Source organism: Lacerta agilis, chromosome 16 (assembly GCF_009819535.1).
Source record: "Lacerta agilis isolate rLacAgi1 chromosome 16, rLacAgi1.pri, whole genome shotgun sequence".
In the NCBI taxonomy this organism is placed as follows: Eukaryota; Metazoa; Chordata; class Lepidosauria; order Squamata; family Lacertidae; genus Lacerta; species Lacerta agilis.
Window position 1 is genome coordinate 3920249 of NC_046327.1, and position 23788 is coordinate 3944036.

General features: G+C 42.3%; 1 protein-coding gene across 1 annotated transcript in view; it reads left to right on the forward strand.

The window, feature by feature from the left end:
* The first annotated feature begins 1473 nt into the window (after positions 1 to 1473).
* The window catches only part of TTC39B (tetratricopeptide repeat domain 39B), a 53484-nt gene continuing 31169 nt past the window's right edge, over positions 1474 to 23788 (forward strand). The window contains exons 1-2 of the mRNA XM_033173345.1: positions 1474 to 1754; positions 21941 to 21975. Of these exons, the coding sequence (XP_033029236.1) occupies positions 1695 to 1754; positions 21941 to 21975 (95 nt within the window). The 5' untranslated portion in view covers positions 1474 to 1694. The remainder of the gene's footprint in view (positions 1755 to 21940; positions 21976 to 23788) is intronic.

A 23788-nucleotide genomic window follows, 5' to 3' on the forward strand; every position in this document is an offset into this window, starting at 1 on the left:
CTCTTATTCCGAATAGGATTCCTCACAAGAAAAGGGAAAATTTGACAGCTATGCATTCTACTCATGTAAAAACATGCTGATTGCCGGACGTCCACAACGCCACTCGTGTCCCTATGGTACCGACCATAGAAAGCCCTAAACAGTATAGGGCCAGATGTTATTGGAAGGGACGCGGGTGTCACTGTGGGTTAAACCACTGATCAGAAGGTCAGCGGTTCGAATCCCTGCCACGGGGTGAGCTCCCGTTGCTCTGTCCCAGCTCCTGCCAACCTAGCAGTTCGAAAGCACATCAAAGTGCAAGTAGATAAATAGGTACCGCTCCAGCGGGAAGGTAAATGGTGTTTCCATGCACTGCTCTGGTTCGCCAGAAGCGGTTTTGTCATGCTGGCCACATGACCCGGAAGCTGTACGCCGGCTCCCTCGGCCAGTAGCGTGAGATGAGCGCCGCAACCCCAGAGTCGGACATGACTGGACCTAATGGTCAGGTATCCCTTTACCTTTACCTTCACCTATTCCTCATCTATACAAACCTGCATGCATGCTAGAAGACAAGCAGGCAATACCGACAGGTTCTTTAGACCAGTGTTTTTCAACCACTGTTCCGCGGCACACTAGTGTGCCACGAGATGTTGCCTGGTGTGCCGTGGGAAATTACTTTATATATAGTCAATATAGGCAGAGAGTTAAATTTTTTAACATTTTCTAATGGTGGTGTGCCTCGTGATTTTTTTCATGAAACAAGTGTGCCTTTGCCCAAAAAAGGTTGAAAAACACTGCTTTAGACATTGACTGCACTTATTTCAAGTCACTGTATTCTAAGGTAATATTTGTCAGGCCTTTTTTGCATTCACACCAAATTAAGATCATTATGCCACCAAAGGAATGCGCAACCCGCGCAAAGTGCGCCGCGTTTCTGCCGCGCGCGCGTATAGGAAACGATGACGACCCGGCACGAGCCCAAGGGAAACTACGGAGGAGCAATTCTACAGGCCGGTCCTGCTCGTCATGCAAATGAAGTGGGCGGAGTCGACATGTGCGGAGGAGTCGGACTCGGCTGCCGGCAGGAAGCCCACGAAGCGCTGGCCCTTCTTTTTTTAAACGAACGGTGGGCGGGGCGTGATATGCAGATAACGAGCGCGGGGGCCGTTTCTATAGGTCGGTCATTGCCAATGCAGTGGGCGGAGCCGGGTGGCTTTCTCTTTTTTTGTCTCTGTGTCTGTGTGGCAGACGTAGCGCTTCCTCCTTTTTTTATGCACGGTGGGCGGGGCGTGATATGCAGGTGGACGAGCGGGCGCTTCCATAGGTCGGTCCTGTTCGTCATGCAAATACGGTGGGCGGAGTCGACACGAGGCGGCGCTCGGGGTTTGTGTGTAGATGAACGTCGACGGCCCCCCACTTTTTTGTACGTGCGTGAGTGTGTTTTAAATACGCGGTGGGCGGGGCGTGATATGCAGATGAGGAGCGGGCGCGAGCCGGGCGGATAGGTCGACGCCGGCAAACAGCCGCCTGAGGTGGATTCAGTCAGAGAGGAGCCGCCGCCGCCAACCGACCTGACGGACTGTAACCTGGAAGCGAAGGGCTGAGGGAGGGTCTCGCCGCCACGGCGCTCCTGGATCCCCTCATATCCTGACCCGAGAGAGAGAGAGAGAGACCCACCGCCCTTCACACGAGACGAGCCCGGCCCCGCGGGGAATATGGCGAGTGTCAGAAATGGAACCGAAGGGACGAGCGCAGGAGGTGGAGGAGGCGAAGAGGTAACGCCGGGCGCGGGGGTTGTGGGGGGGGGAGGGAAGCGAGAGTAGCGTGTCACACACGCGCGAACGTGTGAACGCCGTTACGCCAGTGCCGAACGCGTGAATCCCTTCCGTAGGCGATGAATGGGGCAAGGCGCGTCGGGTTGTTCGTCCAGTTTCCGATATGGGTCGAAAGGCCGGTTGCGGGGGAAAGGATGGAGATGGTGGGGGGCCGGAAAGAGAAGGTTTTCTCCTCCTCTCACTTTCTCGCCTCCTGGCGACCAACAGGTGCTGCTGTGTTGCAGTGCAGGATTTACGTGTAAGCTGAACGAGCTATAGTTCAGGGCCCCACTCTCTTGGGGTGGCCCCAGAAAATTTAAAGGGGAAAAAAACTGGATGTACATTTCCAAAATATAATATAAAAACCAAATAAAATAAAACCTACATACAGCAACAGTGTTTTGTGTTGTGCAGGCTCCTATTTGTTATGTGAAAATGGCCTTAGATACCTATGAGGTCCATAAATTACCGTTTGGCACATATTCAACACAAAAAAACAGCGACAATTTGTTGTTGACAAAGGACAGCTGGGCATATAAAGGCCCCATTACCTTCAGTAGCTTAGGGCCTCATCAAACCTAAATCCGGCCCCAATGTGACCCCATAAATATTGGTAAATGCAAATCCCACCCGAAAGGATTTTAGGGGGGGGGTGGATAAAAAGACAAAACGGAACTCTTGCATCTTTTTTTAAATGTGATGGGCAGCAGCGATGCTGTGTTGCAAAATTACGTAGAAGCATTCAGAAGAGACATTGCACGTACTTTTGTGAATCAAGAAAATCTTTAATAAAAACACACACAAAAAAGAAGTGAGATCTCATTATCCCTCGAGGTGCTTTCGTTATTATTTATTAGGTGTACAACACCCTTCATGTCATTATCATAATTCGTCTAGGGGCGTAGCCAGTATTTATGTTGGGTGTGTGTGTGTGTCACGGGCAGGACATCACCCTCTGTCTGGCTCTGTCTTAGCAGATTTGAAATGAAACGTCTCGGCCACAGTTGTTTTATTTTCTTTTGAGCCCAAGTGCTCAGAAAAAAAAACCCCTGCCAAGATCTTCCTACCATTTCTACTTTTAGTTAAGTATTTTTATTTATTCATTTGATTTGGCCTGGGGCAGCTGCCCCCTGAATTTGTCTGTTCAGGAATTGCTTTGAAGCGCAGAAAAGAATTCCAGAGCTGCAGCTTGCAAATAAGTGCTAGCGATACTTCATGATACAAAGCTTGTAGACATCATGCCCAAGTATCCCCCTCTCTTTTTATTATCTTCATTTACCATCACACATATATCCCACCTTACTTCCAAGGGGTTCAGGGTGGCATCCATGTTTTCTCCCTCCTGATTTTTATCTTCACGACAAATCAGTGACTGAGAGACTGCGACTGGCCCAATGAGGATCTGAACCCAGGTCCTGGTTCAACACTTTAAGCACAATGATTCCCACAGTCTCTTCTAACCTGATATGTTTGTGGCTGTCAGAATGCCCCTTATCTGGGAAGACCCCAAAGGTAGATCAAAATGTTAAGTCGTCACTATATATAATCCTTGCAGCTGTTTTAAGCTGAAGTCATGATGTTGCTTTTATGTTTTTGAAAGTGTTCTAGAGTGGCCCTTTTCCGTTGTACATTTTATTTCCTTATGGGAACCAGGACTGCAATATTTTAGGTCATTTAGGAAGTCAGTGCTCATACCATTGTAATTCTACACTCTGTAATAGTAAACCACCTACATATCACCCCTGTCACCTAGAAACCGTGCTGTAAAGAGCAGGAGGAAACAGAGCTCCTCATGCTAGAGGTGCTTGCATAATTCAAAAGAGAGTTTAGTAAAACAATCCAGATGAGCAAGTGTACAAATGATGCAATATGAAAAATATGGAACCAGATATAGTAGGCACCTATCCTAAATAGGAGCAATCAGAGATGAATTTAAGTTTACTTTTATATTATGGCTGGATTTCTGTGTGTTTTGTCTAAGCTTCGTATTAGTTTTAAGCTGGAAAGATGTAATTAATGGCACTTTGTACAACCTGAAGTTGGTACTGGGGGTTTGATGCAGGAGATGGTTCTTATCATGGATCATGCATAGCAGCAACACTACTTGCACATGAGATCCTGGCCTGCTTGTAAACTGTGCCCTGCCCAGCATAGGTACAACATTCTTATATATCTAGATTTTTGTCAAGACTTGCAGCTGTGCGTTAAAAAAAGGTAAAGGACCCCTGACAGTTAAGTCCAGTCGCAGATGACTTTATCAGGGGAAGAAGGGTGACTCAGCAGTCATGCCCAAGCAGCCTTTGTGATGGTGCTGCAAGCTTCCTTTTCACTTGGAAAATTGCTTGATATGCTACTTCTACTATATCCTATCCATTTTATTGAATGAGGATGGGTATTATAACTATTCTGACTGCTTTTTAGGGCTATCTCATCACATAAATTGCTTTGCTTCAACGAATCTTTTTAATATTTGGACATATAATAACACTAAGTAAAGAAGTAAAGGTAAAGGACCCCTGGACGGTTAAGGCCAGTCAAAGGTGACTGTGGGGTGCGGCGCTCATTTTGATTCAGGCCGAGGGAGCCAGAGTTTGTCTGAAGACAGCTTTCTGGGTCATGTGGCCAGCAGGACTAAACCGTTTCTGGCGCAATGGAACACCATGATGAGTGCCAAAGTGCACGGAAATGCTGTTTATCTTCCTGCCGCCCCAGTGCCTATTTATCTACTCGTACTGGTGTGCTTTCATACTGCTAAGTTGGCAGAAACTGGGATAGAGCAATGGGAGCTCACCCCATCATGTGGATTCGAACCGCTGACCTTCTGATCGGCAAGCCCAAGAGGCTCAGTGATTTAGACCACAGCGCCACCCGTGTCCCTTTAATAATACTAGTAGATCATTTAGGAATATAAAAAAAAGAGTAATGACGGGAGTATTGGTTATTTTAAAAAATGCGTCTCTTGGATACTGTCAAGAAAGCCCTGCTTCAGTAAGTTGTCTTTTCCGTCTAAATCTGTGCAACACATATTTTTCACTTTGTGAAGTTAACCATACTGTGGTTTGTTTGTTTTTTCTTTCCCCCTAATTTACCATTTTCTCTGGGATTCTATTCTATGTCAAGCTCCCCCTTCAGGTCTCTGGTTAGTTTGTCAAGCTATCCAGGGAATGAAAGTTCAGCAACTTGCCTTTCTGTATATCTTCTTAGTTAGAATCCATACAAATCTACCTAAACAGATTCTTTCATATGCTAGTTTTTGGTAGGCAATTTTATGATGCTCTGCCGGAGTAGACAGTGGTCTAAATGTAGCTCCTTAATGTTAATTGGTCGAAGCTTGTTTGTAGTTCACCCTAGATTTCAGGCCTCTTGCACCTCCCTATAGGAAAGACATCCACACTTAGAAACTGGTGGCCTGCCTGCACCTGGGCTGGGCTGAATCAATATAAAACAGGATCATGGTGGAGTAGACCACAGTTTAAAGCACTGCACAGGCAGGAAAGCTGTACCCTCACCACAATATGTGTTTTCTTGTTGAAAACACTTCTCCCAAGTTGTCTTTTTTACAGATGGGTTTCCCAGATTGGAAATATCCGCCACTGAGGGGAAGAACAGTTGTCTCTGCTTCCCTCCCTAAACCTGCTGCAAGCTGAGAGTTTCACTCCACATCCCAACTGCCTATGGAACACTTTCCAGTAAAATGTACCCAACAACCAGTCTGAAACAAATTAAGACCTGGTTCCTAGATCACATTGGGATTACCATATTTTCCAGTGTATAACACGCCCCTGTGTATAAGATGCCCCCTATTTTGGGGGACTCAAAATTAAGAAAATGGGGAGAGATTGCCCCTATGTACCCCACCTTTTAAAATTATTTTTTAGTTAAAAAAAAACACCATAGTCTTATACACGGAAAAGTACGGTATATCTTATCTCAGCTGAATAAAATGAGATGGGCTTGTGACTGCCTTTTCCCATTGTGATGCTGCTTTCTTTCTTGTAGTAAGCCAGGAAGTGTTCAGTTAGCCATACTTTAAAAGTTCAAACAAAATAAAAAAATATAAAATTTCCTTCCAGTAGCACCTTAGAGACCAACTAAGTTTGTTCTTGGTATGAGCTTTCGTGTGCATGCGCACTTCTTCAGATACACAGAAACAGAAGTCACCAGACCCTTATATATAGTGAGAGAGTGAGGAGGGGTATGACTCAGAAGGGTGGTGGGAATGGGTGATTGGCTGATGGGTGTGGAAAACCTGTTGATGACTGTTAACGACTGCAATTGGTCTTACAGGAAAAGGCAAGGGATGAGATGGCTAAAGATAGCTTTGTCATGTATAATGAGATAAGAATCCAATGTCTTTATTCAGACCAGGTCTCTCCATGGTTTTAAGTTTGGTAATTAGTTGCAATTCAGTGTATGCCATCAAATGCCAACAGTGCCCTTCAGCTCTCTATATTGGACAGACAGGCCAAACCCTATGCCAAAGGATCAATGGACATAAATCTGATATCAGGAATCACAAGACAGAGAAACCAGTAGGAGAACACTTCAGTCTCCCAGGACATTCTATACAAGATCTCAAAGTAGCTGTCTTACTATAAAGGAATTTCAGAAATAGACTGGAAAGAGAAGTTGCTGAATTGCAACTCATTACCAAACTTAAAACCATGGAGAGACCTGGTCTGAACAAAGACATTGGATTCTTATCTCTTTATACATGACAAAGCTATCTTTATCCATCTCACCCCTTGCTTTTTCCTTTAGGACTAATTGCAGCCGTTAAGAGTCGTCAACAGGTTTTCCACACCCATCAGCCAATCACCCATTCCCACCACCCTTCTGAGTAATACCCCTCCCCCCCTCTCACTATATATAAGGGTCTGGTGACTTCTGTTTCAGTGCACACGAAAGCTCATACCAAGAACAAACTTAGTTGGTCTCTAAGGTGCTACCGGAAGGATTTTTTAAATTTTTTATTTTGTTTTGACTATTGCAGGCCAACACGGCTACCTACCTGTATTTAAAAGTTCAGTGATTCCAAACCTGTTTAGTATCCCTATCAAGTTAAAAACAAGGCAGGATTCCCAGATTGTTCCAAAGCTGGTAACTATTGTTTTTTGGTTCAGATATAATGAGAAACTATGGTTAATTAAAGAGTTCCAAGTATAATTGCAGGTTTCTGGGAAGGAGTCTGCATATGTAGGCATGAGGCTCATTCATGGCCATGCACGCAATTGTGCTTCCCTAATGTCTCATTTGCCTCTTGGCTTTAGTGGTGAAGCAGGTAGAAAGCAGGCTGCAGTTCCTTCTTTTTTCTAAGAACGCTTTTGACTGGAGAAATTGAAAGAGGTAAGGATTGGTTATTGAAACATATTACTTTGTGTGTGTGGGAGAGAACTTGAGTCTTTGAAGTACCCCCCCCCCCATCGAAGAGTTAATTAATGTGAGAACTGACAAAAGTATTACTGAAATTAAGTATATGTAGTTGCCTAAATTATACTTAGTTTGACTTTTGGGCCTTTTGGATAAAATTGTGCCATGAACATTTCTAGGTCCTGAATGTTCACCCAACCCTGAGGCTAATTTACACAATTTTTTTTTACTTCTGTTTCTCACAGAGATAACATATATCAACTTGCACAACACATTGAGCAGTGCAGGCGATATTGAATCCTTGGCCAATTATTATAAGGCTTATGCAAGAGTAGTGTGTGAACCTAGCAGGAGGAAAAGGCAGCCACAGGGAGACACTTTGAGCAGAGAAAAAGGCCGTGGCTAGGGAGAGTGTTATGTTCCTCATCATTATTTTTAATCTGGGCTCTGTTGCATGCATTTGCATATAAAATGTAGTTAAAATATGTTTTGCTTTTTAGGAAATGTAATAAAGCCTTGGCTATTTAAAAATAAAATGGAGCAAGGGGCTATCAAAGAACAATAAATGCCTATGTTGCATTACTATAATATACAATACAGTGTTGATTATGTCAGTTGAGCATCATACTAAGGAATAAATGTTTGTGACATGCAATTGGTGTCCAGGGGACAACATAAAGATCCCTCCATCTTAAAGAAAACTGAAGCCTCTTGAATGGAAGGATTACATATCTTCAGGTCAAATTAGAAAGCAAATTAAAATAGCCTTTTACTCTTGTGCAGCGCATCTATTTGTCCAATACCAAGTTGACTTGCCTGCTATGAGCTACTTCCTACAAATTAAATATCATGGAAGACACAATCAATAGTGCCAAGGTCATTTGAGGAAATTGTCCCTTTGAAGTTTAAAAAAGACACCTTGTGTAATCTGTCTTTAAACTGTCTTTTTCCCTGTGACAATTAACTAGCTGTCACCAAGCAGGGGAAATGCTCATGTCCATTAATCCTGGACTCATGTCTTATTATCATAGACACTATGTGAACATAAATTTGTGGATCTACTGCTATTTGCTCACAATACATTTCCAAGGCAGTTCCTGGTGCTTGGACAAGTTGAAGTTGAGTTTAAGCTAGATGGTCATAAAACTGTCTGGATTAAAGAGAAGCCTCAAGAGATGGTAGGCAGACATAGCATCTCTTTGCATAATAACTTGGATCTGGTGTTCTACATGTGAATAAGAACTCCAGAGGAAAAAATGTATGAGAGAACAGCTCTAAAGATGTCTCTCTGTTGGAGTAAAGGTTGAAGTACATAAGATCCTGTCAGGAGGCTGCCGTTGCTAAGTAACTCCTCCTCTTCCAGTGAAGAGGAGAGCAGTTCTTCCAGTGGGGAGGGGGAGATGGGAGTGGAGAGTAGGAGTCAGGGGTCTGACAAGGTAGCAGAGCCCTTGCATCAGGCAGAGGCGGGAAAGGAAGCACCCCTTCCGTCTCCCCACTTACGCAGGGGGGGGAGACGCAGAGGGGGGAGGCCTGTCCCGCGCCTATTATGCTGGGGCAAGAACCGGAAGGGGCCATTCCCGGACTCTGCCGAAGGATGAGCTGGATGTCTTTTTGTAGCTGCACTGTATATATCTGCACAATAAAGAAACTTAGTTTAGAAGTTTCTGTGTCAGCCTGGTTACTCGTGAGCAGCCGCTGAAAAGCCTTACAGCTCCTTTCAAAATGAAGTAACTGGAGAACAAAAGCAGATGGAACTGGAAAAGTACAAAGGCAAGTTTTCATAAGGCTTGTCAAAGGTAAGATGACGACAAGGCTGAGAAGAGAGTATCCTGAGCTTTAGAAAGGAAGAGGAGTCATTTATGCACAGTACTCCGTGATTTGTCTTTCTCACTTGAAGTGAATTTTTAATGAAAGACAAGTAAACTAATCTAATGTTATCATGAACACTTTCTACTTTTCTGCTTACCATTAGCCCAGTTTTCACATAACGCTAAGCCAAACCATGGCTTAGCTCAGAGTTGCATTGCAGCAGGAAGACTGGGGGAGGACTGAAGTGGCTGAGATTTTTGCTGGGAGTACCCACACACACATTCATGCTTTGCTGTAGCTTGGTTTAGAGTTGCTTGGTTGATTTTAATGCCTGAAATTGGGAAATGAGATGTGCTTGGGCTATGTAAATTACTTTGAAGTGGAAATAATTCTGCTTGCAGAATAAAGTTCAAGACCAGTTTTGCTACCATACTCCAGTTAAAATTTGATGGCATAGGACTCCTTCCCTCCTTTCTAAAATATATAGTAAATCTGCCAATGGCAGGGGGTTGGACTGGATGGCCCTTGTGGTCTCTTCCAACTCTAGGATTCTATGATCTTTTATGCTGCTCTTATTTTATATTCTTAATGTTGTTTTAATTTGTTAATTTTGGTAAACCACCCAGATAAAATATGTCAGGTGACTGTAGTTCACAAACAAAAAAAGGTTTTCATTCATATGTCTTTAACTGCCAAAGGGTTGAGTTTATTCATAACTCGTGGAGTCTATAATTAGCATAAATCCTGAAATTATGCAGCTGTATAAAAGGAGTGTTCTATATGCACTGAAGTGAGAAATGGACTCAAGACAGCTGGTTATACCCCTTTGGCACAGATGTATCAGTCAACCATCAGTTGACAATTCCCATCTTCAGCCTCAAAGAAAACAGGCCTTGTGCATGAAGGGCTTTACCATGCAAAAGAAAACCCTGGATTCTCCTTCTGCACGTGTAGGGCCCATTCTCTATGTGGCTGAATATATCTGTGCAACTGAATATACAGCCATCAGGGTGTGTCTCTTTTGTAGGATATGTACACTTTTTGTGCACTCTGCAACTTCCATTTCAAAGCGATAACTCAAATAGCAAGGAACACCAGTTTTGGAAAACTATATAATTTTATCCTGCTCTCCCTTAAAGTAGCTCAAGGTGATTACTTATTATTACCCCAATAAGCTTTATTGGTGAGGGAGAATTTAACCTGGTCATCCCTGCTCTATGTCCATTTTTCTAACACTTCTCTTAATGTAATAGTTCTTTCTATTTCACTTAGAAGGAAGTACAAGAAATATTTTGATGCTCCAAGAATGTACATTGTACATTGCAGTTTATTATGCCAATGTGTACTATGCCAGTGTTGTAAGGGAGGTTTCATGCGGCAATAATTGGCCACTGGGGGATTCTCTTGTGGTGTAACTGAGCAGCTTGATATAAAATAATTGGAAGCCACAGAGAACTTGTGTCGTTCTGCCTTGGTTAAAATGTACTGCCTTCTGGCCTCTGTTGAAGGCTATTAAAGGACATTTTTGGAACCAGTTTTTGTTTTTGACTGTAAAGAATGTTCTACATGGTGTCATTTAAACACAATATATGTCATTTAAGGCTCTCTGAGTAACAAGCTCTGAAAAGTCAGAACTGGGCGAAGCTTCATATTTTGCAAAGGTTTAGTAAAAACTAAAAAGTAACTGTCATAGAATCGTAGAGTAAACCTCACAGAAACATAGTATTGTGGAGTTCGAAGGGACCTCAAGGGTCATCTAGTCTAAGCCCCTGCAATGCAGGAATCTCAACTAAAGCATCCATGACAGACGACCATCCAACCTCTGCTTATAAACCTTGTACTTTGCATTTTGGGTCGCAATAAAGCTCTCTCTGTGTGTGGCTTAAAAACCTCCAGTGAAGGGGAGTCCAGCCCACCACCTCCTGAGGGAGACGGTTCCACTGTCGAACAGCTCTTACTGTCAGAAAGTTCTTCCTGATGCTTGGTTGGAAGCTCCTTTCTTGTAACTTGAATCCTTCCAAAGAGGGAGAAAATAAGCTTGCTCCATCCTCCATTTGACAGCCTTTTAGATGGCTATCATATTTCCTTTCAGTCTCCTCTTTTCTAGGCTAAACATGCTGCAACGAACCTCCCTGTCACACTCCCCTCCCCTGTTCCTAAGTTTATTTATTTATATTTTTTTATTGCTCAGGTGTTCCGGCTCAGACTAATTAGCCCCCTCCCCCCAACTTGTCCCTCGGAGGTCCATCAATGAAGTAAACTCCCTGGTAGATACAAAACGGGAGTATCTTAGTAACCGGAGTGTATTTGTCCAGCTGCCGCGGCCGTTTATAATCCTTGCTCTGGGCTTCAGGGGTTAAACACCTTATTGCCTGCAGCCCCAGGGTCTCTCTCTCTAGATCCCTCACTGTAGCAGTCGGCTAAACCCTTTTAGCAACTCAGTGGCATTCACAATGTTTCAGCCCGCTAGCCCCTCCTGAGTGAAACCCCTAAGACACAAACTAACACCCCGCAGGACAGTTTGGACTCTTCCCTGGGTTCACCTCTTCATGACCAGTTTATAACCTGCTGGACCCCAAAATTGACGACGACTTATAGCAACAAAACTAGTCTTTATTTTCTTTATAGAGCATAACGGTTTCAGAGAATCAAATGTTTAAACGTAGTTTCATAACAGCATAAAAGGTTTTCTATTCAGTATAACATATTAAACCTTCGACCTAGCCTAACCTACCCACCACTATCCTGGTCTCTAACCCTCTCTCCCTCAGTCACCACTCACTCCCTCTTTCTCCCTCCTGACCAACTGCCGCTCCCTCCTTTTAAAGGGCGAAAAGTCCCGCCTCCTGTGAGCGAACTGCCACTCAAACAGGCGGAACCTTAACTCTTCACACGCTGGGGTTTCTGACCATACCCTGCCTAAGGGCAGATCCGTTACACATGCCCAACTCCCTCAACCATTCCTCATAAGGCTTGGCTTCCAAACCCTTGATCTTCTTGGTTGCCCTCCTGTGCACACATTCCAGCTTGTCAATATCCTTCTTAAACTGTGGCGCCCAGAACTGGACACAGTACTCCAGGTGTGGTCTGACCAAGGCAGAACAGAGTGCTACTATTACTTCCCTTGATTGGGACACTAGACTTCTTTCTATTGATGCAGCGTAGAATAGCATTAGCTTTTTTTTTGGTTCTGCATCACACTGTTGACATGATTAGACTGGTTTTGAGAAGAAGGATTCTAGGCCAACACTGCAAATTCTATACCTCATTTCTTTTTTGTACTGACCTTATTTTAAGAACCTGTTAAAGTTGCCTTTATTTCTACTGCTTTTTGACTTCACATGAAAGGGCATCAATGTACAAAATGCGGAATATAGGATTTTCCATTACAGAAACAGTGTTCTTCTTATGTTAATGAGTACAGAATATTTGATTCCAAAACTGCTTCAGCACACTGGGCTTTTTATTTATTGAGATGAAGCCCAGCTTATTCCTTTATTTATTTATTATACAGTATGTAAAGCTAAAAGAGGTAAGAAATGTACAGTATATAAAACAAATAATGAAATTGTTCTGACAATGCTTTGGGACTGGTGTTATACGGTGCCTAAGTGAGAAGCGTAACAAGATTCTCACAGCTGCATTTTGCACTAGCTGCAGCGTCTGAACTGTGTTCAACAGCAGACCCATATGGAACACATTGCAATAGCTCAAACACAAAGTTATTAGAGCACAAAGTACAGTGACCAAGTTGTCCCTGTCCAGCAAAGGCTATAGCTGGTGAAGCTGGAAATCACCACTAAAGACTTTTGTGTCTCCAGTGATAAGGTGGAATTCAGGAGCACTCCCAGACTATGGACCTGATCAGCCCTAATGTTTTATGTGCATTCGGCCTATAGAGTGAGATGAGTGCCGCAACCCCAGAGTCGTCTGCGACTGGACCTAATGGTCTGGGGTACCTTTACCTTTACTAGTAAAATAAAAGGCTAGATTACAACATTGCAGAGCAGGCTGTTGAATTTATATGTTTAAAAATGGTATGGGGAGGTGGGAAAACCCATGAACCTCACTCTGTTATTTTTTTATCCATCTGTTCTTCAAAAAGGGGGGCTGCCGAGAAATTGTGAGGTAGCTACATTGCAGTCAAGCACAAAGGCTCATATGAACAAGTTTCTAGAGCACCAAGGGTAGACAGGAAGGAAAGATGCTGATAAGCCAACATGAGGTTTTTTTTTTGAAACATGCAATACAGTGTGGTGGAGGGAGAGGAGCAGAAAACAAGCAATGCAGTATTTCATGGTCTCCAAAAAGTTGTTCATTCTCTCCTCTATGCAAACAAGCACCCAAAGGATCTCTGCATATCACCATGAAAGTTGTCTGCTACCCAGCTCAGAAAGGATCAAATGGAATAGTTCTCATGCAAACCAAACACAGTGGCAAGAAAGCCCCTTAGTAATATTTAACTTCTGTAATGTCAATGAATAATCATTGCCTTGACTAAACATTGCATGTTTGGAATAGGAAAAAAAGCTTTTTGCACAATCGACCTGCCGTGTCTACACTGAAAATACCCCAAAATCTGTAGTACCTCCTGTGGCTTGGTTCCAGATTTCATATATTTCAAGACAGGAAAGCTTCCCTGTTGCTGTCTTCTCCAATATGGAGCCATCTATATTTTCTTTTTTTATATATAACAGGCTGGCTGGGGCTGATAGGAATTGCCCAAATCATCTGGAGGGTAACAGATTGGGAAAGGCTGCCCTACTACAACACAGAACTGACCAAAGTTGTCCATTAAATAGAGCCAACTCCCCATTTACGTGGGGGTTGCATTCCGAGGCACCGCACACATCGGTGGGACATGTGTAAGCCCATGCCGTTCTGCACCCACCCACTTCCGGGGCCAAAAATGGTGCATGTGTTAGTGGTCACATGTGCCTCGAACACATGCAGATGGGGGTGTTGGCTGTAGGACCCTTGTAACTAAGGGACCGCCCCTCCTGGTATGTCCCGTGTAGGACCTTAAGGTCCTCAAATAATAATCTTTTGGAGGTCCCGAGCAACAAGGATGCTAGTTTGGCCTCAACTAGGGCCAGGGCCTTCTCAGTATTGGCCCCGACTTGGTGGAACAGTCTATCACAAGAGACCAGGGCCCTGCTGGATTTGACATCTTTCTGCAGGGCCTGCAAGATGGAGCTGTTCCACCTGGCCTTTGGGTTGGTTTCTGTTTGATACTCATGCTTCATTCTTTTATTGGTGGACTACTTGAAAATGAGACTGCAGTTTTAATTTTGAATTTTAAAATTGTATTTTAATCTGTATTTTGAAATTGATTGTTTTATGTTTTTGCTGTGATTTTAATTGGTGTTAACCGCCCTGAGCCCGGTTTTTGGCTGGGAAGGGCGGGGTATAAATAAATTATTATTATTATTATTATTATTATTATTGCTCATCAATCATCAGTCTGGCCATTTGATGTACTTGGATTGAGGTGGTCTGACTTTGGTTCCTCTCTAACTTTCCTGCTCCTGTCTGCTCATTCTCTGCACAAAGACTGGGGTGCACACATGAGCCTGTTTTTTGCCCAGCTCCCAGTTCAGCAAATGTATAGCATAATTTTGTGGTCGTCATCTTCCAGTGCAACCATAAATCTATTTAGAGATTTTTTACTACTGGAGGGTAGAAAACAAGTCTTGTTGTCATAACAGCAAAATAAAAATGTGGATAGAGGAGGAAGCAGATGAAATGTATAAATAGGCAATGAGCTAAAGTAAAACATGCAAAGAGAAATGAACTTCTGCTGTTTGCTCTGCACTCTCAGACTGACCACACTGAATCTGTGCCAAAATCAGCTGGCTATTCTTTGCTGTTTCTTGACAAAATCAAAGCTGTGTCCAGATATAGTGCTTTAATCCAAATTACATTAAAAGACACAGACATTGAGCTGTAACCATCCCTTCCCTCAAGGTTTTAGAGAGACTTTTGAGCTTAGCAGGAGAGCTTAATAGTGCCAGCTACTTTAGTGTTAAGTGTCAATTAGTGGCACACAGGCAGGTAGGTTTAACTGGATTTTTACAGTTGCATATGCTCTTCATACAGATTGTCCTCCACTTGAAATATCCAGACCACTATAACAAAATAATTGGATAGTAAATGGACTGTATTCTAAGACTCTGAATTTAAAATTCACGCTAATGTTTTGAAAACAATGATTTTGAGCAAAAACTATATACAGTCTGTATTAATCTGGAAAACTCATAAATCGATTTCACTGTGAACGTTCTTTTTTAAAAAAGCAAAGAATTTAATCCATCAGAATTCAATCCAGTTTCTAAATCTCATTAGAGTCAAACACATGCTTGAATTCATCCTGTTCAAAATCAATGAGACTCAGAAGGTACAATTGCAGTCCTAACCCCACTTACCTAGGAATAAGCTGCACTGAGTTCAGTAGAGCTTACTTCTGAGTAGACAATATGTTAAGGATTGCACTGTAAATCCACAAAGGTTATACATTTTTTTCTATTCCTTTTTCTGATAATGCATTATTGGTTTGGGTCACTGGTGGCACATCAGTGGCTAAAAATCTGGACATTTCTCTCTGAACTGCCTGGGATTGTTTTTATTCACCTAAACTAAGAATAATTTGCCTAAACTATTCTGAGGTAGTCTTGCTGGTACTGTCCTTAAAAAACAACACCAACTGCTACATAGAAACATGAAAACTGGAGCAGGTAGTTCATGTTCAAACTTTAATGATACTTGATATATGAAAATATCATTGGTGACTAATGATTCTTACTGATACTAAGTTTGACGTTTGCACAATTCGTTTCCACACAGCAGTGAAGATGGATGGGCTCTGTTGAATGTGATGAAAGGAATGGGGAAGTATTAAAAATTGTCGTGTGAGTGCTGCAAAGGGCTGCTTCAACCCGGCAACATTTGGGCAATTGTTGCATAAACACATGGAGTTAAAGCGTTGAAAGTCTAAGTGCCTTAGGCTGCCATCCTATGCACGCTTACATCAGAGTAAGTCCCATTGGACTCAATGGACTTTACTTCTGGGTTGGCATGAATTTCACTATTTAGTTTTACAACAGGTTGCCTGTGCCACAGTCCTCTGAGGGAGAAGTAAAAAGGTTGACCACAAGGGAGCACTCAATGCAAAAATATTTGCTTCTAGTATCTCCATAGTAGAACAAAGGTCACCCAAAGAAGGCAAGCAGCAATTCATAAGCAATGAAGACCCATATGCTCTTCTCATGAAGATGGCAACACTCTTTAGATTGGGGGTGTGGAATATGTGGCTATCCAGATGTTGCTTGACCACAATTCCCAGCACAGCTGACCATGCTGGGCAGAAGTGGAGGGAGTTGGAAACCAACAAATCGGAAGGGTCACCGTTTCCCCACCCTTGATCTAAATGCAGAAATGCATCTTGGATTTGAGTATTGTCTATGTCTACAGTGGGGGTGGCTAACCTGTGGACCAGATATCACCCCGCAAGCTACAGGAAGAGACCCAGCAGCCCCCACAGCTTTATTTCCTTATCTCAGTACTGTAGTGCTGAACAGTGAGATCAGGAGATAGAACTGCCTTCTCTTTAGAAATTAAAAGGCAGCACCCACCCAAGCATTGTTCCTGGAAAAAACTCTCATCCATTTGGTCTAGTGCCTCTAGACCGGATTCAGCTTCAGTCTGTTGGCTCTCATCCAATCCCTTACCGAGACAAGACAACGGTCCACCACATCCGGTGCCTCACCTGAAGATGCAAAGGAGAAGTAGGCCGAAGAACACTCCCCAAGCATCACCCTCTGGAATCGACCATCTAAGTAGGACCAGAACCATTGTAAAGTGGTACCGCCCACCGCCAACTCAGACAGCCGCTCCAGAAGAATACCATGGTCGATGACAGTAATGAGACACTTTGGACTTGCTCACTTGCAGCTCTTTGCAGCCACACCAGAGAAGTGTGGAAGCTTTTGCTTCTGATTTTCTACAGCTCAGCATGTCATCTAAATCCCAGACAGTGAACCACCCTGAGACCTGTAGGGTATAGGGCGGTATATAAATTCATTTTGTTATTATTCTTATTAATGGTAACTGGTTTGTTTGAAACAAGCAGTAATTAAGATGAAGTACAGTTTGTTGATTTTGCATGACATAAGCCAGGAGTCAGCAAACTTTTTCAGCAGGGGGCCAGTCCACTGTCCCTCAGAACTTGTGGGGGGCCGGACTAGATTTTTTTGGGGTGGGGGGAATGAACAAATTCCTATCTCCCACAAATAACCCAGAGATGCATTTTAAATAAAAGCACACATTCTACTCATGTAAAAACATGCTGATTCCCAGACTGTCCGCGGGCCGGATTTAGAAGGTGATTGGGCCGGATTCAGCCCCCAGACCTTAGTTTGCCTACCCATGACATAAGCAAACTGCCAAAACCCCTATAGCTGCAACCTCAATGCTTGCTGCATTTCATTCTTACCACATTGAGCTATGGTTTAGTGTGACAACTGAAGCAGGTCATTGGAATGATCTTTCATATTCCAGTTCAGATCTCCACTTAGGTTCTCATTATTTCAGTTGGCTTAAATTTAGAAGATAAACCTATACTGTAATCTTAGATTGAAAACAGTTTGAGTTCATGTTTTTTTTACAAGCGAGTAGTGTCTTCCTTTCCCCCCTCATGTAAATAGGTGCTCAAGATAACTATTATTTTAGTCCTATATTTGGAAAGAACTGATTTCACTATAACAATTAAGATTTATAACAACACGGCTACCTAGGCTGGTCTCTGAAGATATTAGAAGTTTGCAGTGGAGATGAAGCAATGTAATGGGGCTGCAGCAAGAATTGCATCATAGCAAGGGTGTCCATGAGGCATTATTAGTGTGTAGTGAAAAATGTGCATAGTAATAACATGTTCACTGTGTTAGTACAAGTAGATTTTTAAAATCGTATTGTATGATTTTGTTTCTGCTTCATGAAAGAATCCATCATTATGGACTGTATGGACTCTCCATGGTAGCCAACTCTTTGTTAGTCCTAGGCATATTTTTGTAAATGGCCCGTTAAGATGATGCCACCTGCCCATTAAGAGGATACCAAGAGATGCCCATTGCCCCTTTTGGACATTAATGTATCATGTTAGCCAGATATGGTGTCAGCATACCCTCAGGACTGAGTGGGTATTCCTGCCATGGGCATGGTGAGGGAACAAGAGGGGTAGATAGAGGACTTGTTACATCATTGTTCCCTCTACATTTCCAAGAGTCTCTTCTGCTGGGAATTCAGAGCTCTAGCTCAGTAAAGAATTCACAGCAAAGCCAATAAGACTCAAAGGTGCACATGACACTCTAGCAAAAACATCAGGATATCTTTAAATAAATATTTAATAAAAATAATACTTTGTGCTTAATATAACATTGGATAAACATATTTACAGACCCAATTTTAAAAATTTAATACGCTGTTTCAGCATAGGATGATGGAACTGGTTTGAATAAGTTACACAACTAGAACTCTTGCTAAATTCCCCACCTTATCAGGAATAAGATTTCAACCGCAGTAATTGGGAATGAATCACTTGCTTCAGTTCTTCCATTACATCTTGTGACAACGCACCTTTGGAAAGTGGTTCAGTATCCTCCTTGGTGCAGGGGTGGAGCAAGTTTTTCAAGGAAGCTCGTTGCAACAGAGATTCTCGGACTTGGTGAGCAATAGCCCTGAAGGATACAGGTGTAGCCCAGGGAGGGGAAAATAAACCCTGAAAGTTGTATTTGGAGTGTTTTAGGGCCAAGAACAACAATTACTTGTTAATAATACAGCTTTTTAAAAAGTGTGCATAAACTGAACACACTATTTGATGGAACGTAGCTAAGTCTTTATGCTAATTTCCTGCCAAAAACTACCCCACACCCCGTGCTGTATCTGATAGTCTCCTGACAACGAAAGTTCATGACGCAATAAGCTAGTTTATTCTTTAAGCTGCCACTTGAGTCTTTTTTAAAAGCATCCTTGTAACTCTCTATGAAACCTCTTCTACTTTTCAGTATCCTTGAACTTTTCTGCCCAATATTGAATACAGTGTTGAATAAGTATGCAGTCTCAACTAGAGATGTGAAGGCCTGGAACCCCCCCCCCACGCGGAAAATTCAGAAAAAACCACCCCCCCCCTTTTCCCCTGAAGCCTTTTTTGTTTTTTCCGAAAAAAATGGAAAAAAAATAGATTATGGAATGTTTTATTTTAACATGATAAATTAAATATTTTAAGATAAGGGGTTCAAATATTTTATAAATCATTTCTAAAAAATATGTATGGTATCAGATTATTCTAATTTCTGTGAGGACAAGCAAGTCCTAGGTTACAAACTGAACTCTCCAATGCAAGAACAAGATACATTTCTTCCTTTAGGAAGTGCTGTTGTCACCAGAAAAGAAAAAGGTTTCAGTTTTGTTTTTGCATGCATGTGGTATGCATTGGTTCTGTTCCTCTTCACTAGGCCTCAAAGCACTGGAAGAAAATATAGAGCAACAAAAAGGGCCTGAAAGTATATACTTAATTACAGCTCAGAAAATGATTCTGATTAAATTTCATGCCCATTCATTGTTTTGTGGAGGGTTTTTTTGTTCCACATAAACTAGTAAACAGTTCAGGAGATTGTTGCTCCATTTGTTACAAATACAAATAAATATTATTTTAAAAGTAAATTCTGTTTGGAATAATTGTTTGGATACACTATATTTTTAATATGCTAGTTGTGATAATTTTATGCCCATTAAAATTGTCCATAGTTATATTTTATGTTTCTAAAGTAACAGAATGACTAATGTAGCATTTTTTTTCAATTTTTCTGAAAATTTTCGTTTTTCCCTGAAAAAACCCGGAAAAAAACCGAGTTTTTTCCGAGCTTCAAAATTTCCGGAAATTTTACATCTCTAGTCTCAACACAGCAAACATAAATCCCTATGTATCTACTTTAATCAGATAGCAGTAACTGGTACCTAGTTTGCATAAGGGAGCTGGACAAGATTAGAATTCTGCTGCCAGCTACCGTACTTGGTAGCCAATGTCTAATTTCTTGTGACGCAATGGTGTGTTCCTACTAGGGATGTGAATGATGTTTGTATTTTTCAAAATAGTCTATGAAATATTACAAAATTTGCTATTTTGTGTGCACATTGAGCAGTATTCCATGCGTGTTTGTTGGATTATGATGCCTTGGTTCATATTATTTCCCCCCAAAATAATGGGGGGAACCTTTTTTGTAATAATCAATCCTGCTACGTTACTGTCACATAATGCAAGTAATATCCTTTCCAAATGCTCATACATTGTATGTCTGTAGTAAAATTACACAAATCAAAACATGTTATCGGTTATGTGGCCCAAATAAATGTTGCATAATGCACATAATTTTTGAAAGCAGTTATGAAATCTGATGAAAGAGGATCAAAAGAGAATGAGCTGTGAAGCAAATGGGCTCAGTAATTGGCAAAAAAATGAAAAGTTTAGTTAGTTGATTAAAATCATGAATTCGCAACAAAAGAGATTTACAACAAAAAACAAATTAATAAAAATACCCGAACATAACTAAAAAAAAATGTTTAAGTAATGTTGCCATAAAACTTTATTACCCATTGTTGTAAATATGTATTCTTACATGTGTGTCCTCAGAAGGGAAAATTGTGCCCTGATTTAACAACAAAGACCTGTCAGATGAAAGAACTGTATGTTGCCCTTATGTGACACATTCATCCAATTGTTGGCACACCAGGGGATGGTATCTGTAACAGATTGTCCTGTTGGTCAAGTTCTTAGAATTGCTCCTCTTTTTTTAGAGCATCTGATCTAAGTTCATAAGAGGTGAAATGCAGTCTAGGTAACATAGCAATGCATTATCCTATTCTGCCTTTAAATACAAAGGCAAACAAATCCCAGATTACTTGTGTGTCCCAAGCTTGGTCTTTTTTCACGAAGCAGTATTAAATCTAAGTGTCTCTAGTCTAAGACAATCAATACTGTACATTTATAAGCTGACTGCTGTGTGTGCAAATCATCTGAAATTCAAGTTGAAATAGCTTAATAATTTGCTAGGGTGCAAATAACTAGCTGCTGCTGTGTGTCACCCGCTCTTGGAATTATTTTTACTGATCCATTCTGTGTGTCACCCGCTCTTGGAATTATTTTTACTGTCCATTCTGTCAATAGGGGGATGAATAAGATCCACAGATCTGATGCAGGTCTGTGGCTTGTTTTTTAGAGTACCATCAGTATCAGTGTTAGAAACTGAGATATGAAAGCTAGGAGCTAAATAGCAGCTTAAACCTAGTTTATGGATGCATCAGTGGAATGCCTAGGCACGCTTTTTTATAACAAGAATACAAAGCTGAAAATGAATGAACTGTATTATTATATTATGTTCATTTTTCACATGGTCTAGTCCTTCCACTGCCCACCCCCCTAATGTTCTTAAGAGGGTCTCTTCTCCAGTCCTCAGAGAGTAGCTGGAAGTGGGGAGGCAGAAAAAGGTCCCCTTTCCCTTCCGTTCCGCAGTTTTAATCTGAAATCTTAGGTGCAGTACTGCACCCAGATCTCAGAAACTGCTTGTGCTAATGAAATTCCCTGTCACAAAATGCACCTAAAACAGTGAGCGTTTCAAATACTGATCAGTATGCCAAAGACACTCAGCTCTACACTTCTCCTTGTCATCTGAGTCAGGCACGGCTGTGAAGGTGCTGAGCTAGTGCCTGGATGCAGGAATGGTCTGGGTGAAACCCAATAAACTATATAGCTGAATCCTGATAAAAATAAAGGAAGAATGGATATATAGTTCCCAGATCCAGTGAATTGGTGTTCAGCTGGTTCTGAACAAACTGGATGTCAGCTCTGGCCAACAAGAGTTTGAAATATAGTATAACTAATTTCAGCTGACTAACAATTTCTTCTTTCTAATTTGCAGGAAAGCTTTGAAGATGCCTTTGAAAACATCCCCGTGTAAGTATGATTTTTAAAAACCTCATTCTCTTAAAAGAGATGCTGGGAAGAGAGGCAGAAGTGAGAAGTATACATTTAAATTAAATGTAGTGTTATCCTTTCTGCCCATCCTACATCACCTACTTCCAACACTGCTTCTCCTTAACTCCTCATGTTCCTGCTACCTTCTTCTATATCTGCAGAACGTAGTTAACCTGCTGCTTCTTCCCTATTTCGTCAGCTTATTATTGTAATGACTTTTAACTTAGGGCTTCTCAGCATGGTCCCAGTCTCTTTTCATCCCAGCTTGTGGTTCAGAGAGGAGAAAACAAAAGTCACTTTATAGTGTCCATAGGTCCGCTTACCCTCTTTTAGGGGTGTGGCGGCTTTGTGGGATGGCCAGCACCTCCCTCCCGCCGATGATACAGGACTGTGTGTTCGGGTCTGCTCCTTGCCGGAGCTTGAGCTTTGGCTCATGCTCCCAGCTTGAAATGCTGCTCCACATCAGCCTGCCGAATTGGCCAATGGCAGGCTGGCACAGAGAGTTGGGCTCCCCAGGGGGTGGGCATGAGGGAACAATCAGGCTTCCCTCAGGTCCTCTCCTAGGGGATTTAAAACAGCCCCCGACACCCAGCTTTTCTTTGTTGGGTCCACCCACTCCTGTAATTTTGCATTTATTCATTGAATTGACCTTGCTATGGCTGTGGTGCTCACTGTATTTTGGGGGCTGAATAGGAATTTGCCTATCAGGTGAATTGGCTATGTCCTGGAGGTTTTGCTTACCTTGTAGCAATCATCACAACTTCAGCAGTTTATGCATTGTGTTAAACCACTGAGCCTAGGGTTTGCCGATCAGAAGGTTGGCGGTTCAAATCCCCGCGACGGGGTGAGCTCCCGTTGTTCAGTCCCAGCACCTGCCAACCTAGCAGTTCAAAAGCACGCAGTGCAAGTAGATAAATAGGTACCGCTCCGGTGGGAAGGTAAACGAGGTTTCCGTGTGCTGCTCTGGTTCACCAGAAGTGGCTTAGTCATGCTGGCCACATGACCCGGAAGTTATACGTCGGCTCCTTCGGCCAATAAAGCGAGATGAGCACCGCAACCCCAGAGTCGTCTGCGACTGGACCTAATGGTCAGGTGTCCCTTTACCTTTAACCTTAGTTTTGGTTGGAGGGGTAGTTGTACCCTCGCTTTCCCCTCCAGAAACAGGTTATCTCATTAAAGGGATTCATTATGGAGTTGCTTCTGTCCATTTGCCCTTGCGGGGGCTTGGGCCTCAGTGCTCCTAGTGGCAGCGATCCCTGTGGAGATCCTCCTATGTAATCTAAGTCATAGGAATCCCTGCTGCCAGGTTGACCCTAATGTCATTTCCAGAAGACGGGCTGGAAACAAATGCTTACCCAATGCCTATGCCAAACCACTTCATCTGTAGTCAATAAAGGTGTAGCCTGATTTGATCCCATTCAACGTGTGGTCTCATTTATTTGGTAGTTCATCTAAAGAGCACATTTGTTAATGTTCACTTTTTTGAATTGCACACGAACCTTATGCTTCTTATGCTTGCTGCATGCTTACCCAATACAGCAAAATAACTGTGAGCACAGTGCTGTCAGCTACAGTATCAGATTTCCTTACACATCACAGCCAATTTGGCGATTGAATAAACACTGTGAAAATAATGTCATCATTGCTAGGATGTGTCTGTCTAATTAGTATGGAAAGGTCTTTTGGAACATGGAAAATATGTTTGTTAAAGATCTCAAGCTTGATGAGTTGTTCTGCCATACATATACAACTATGCAAATTTACTCAAATTGCCTCATTGACCCTGGTGAGT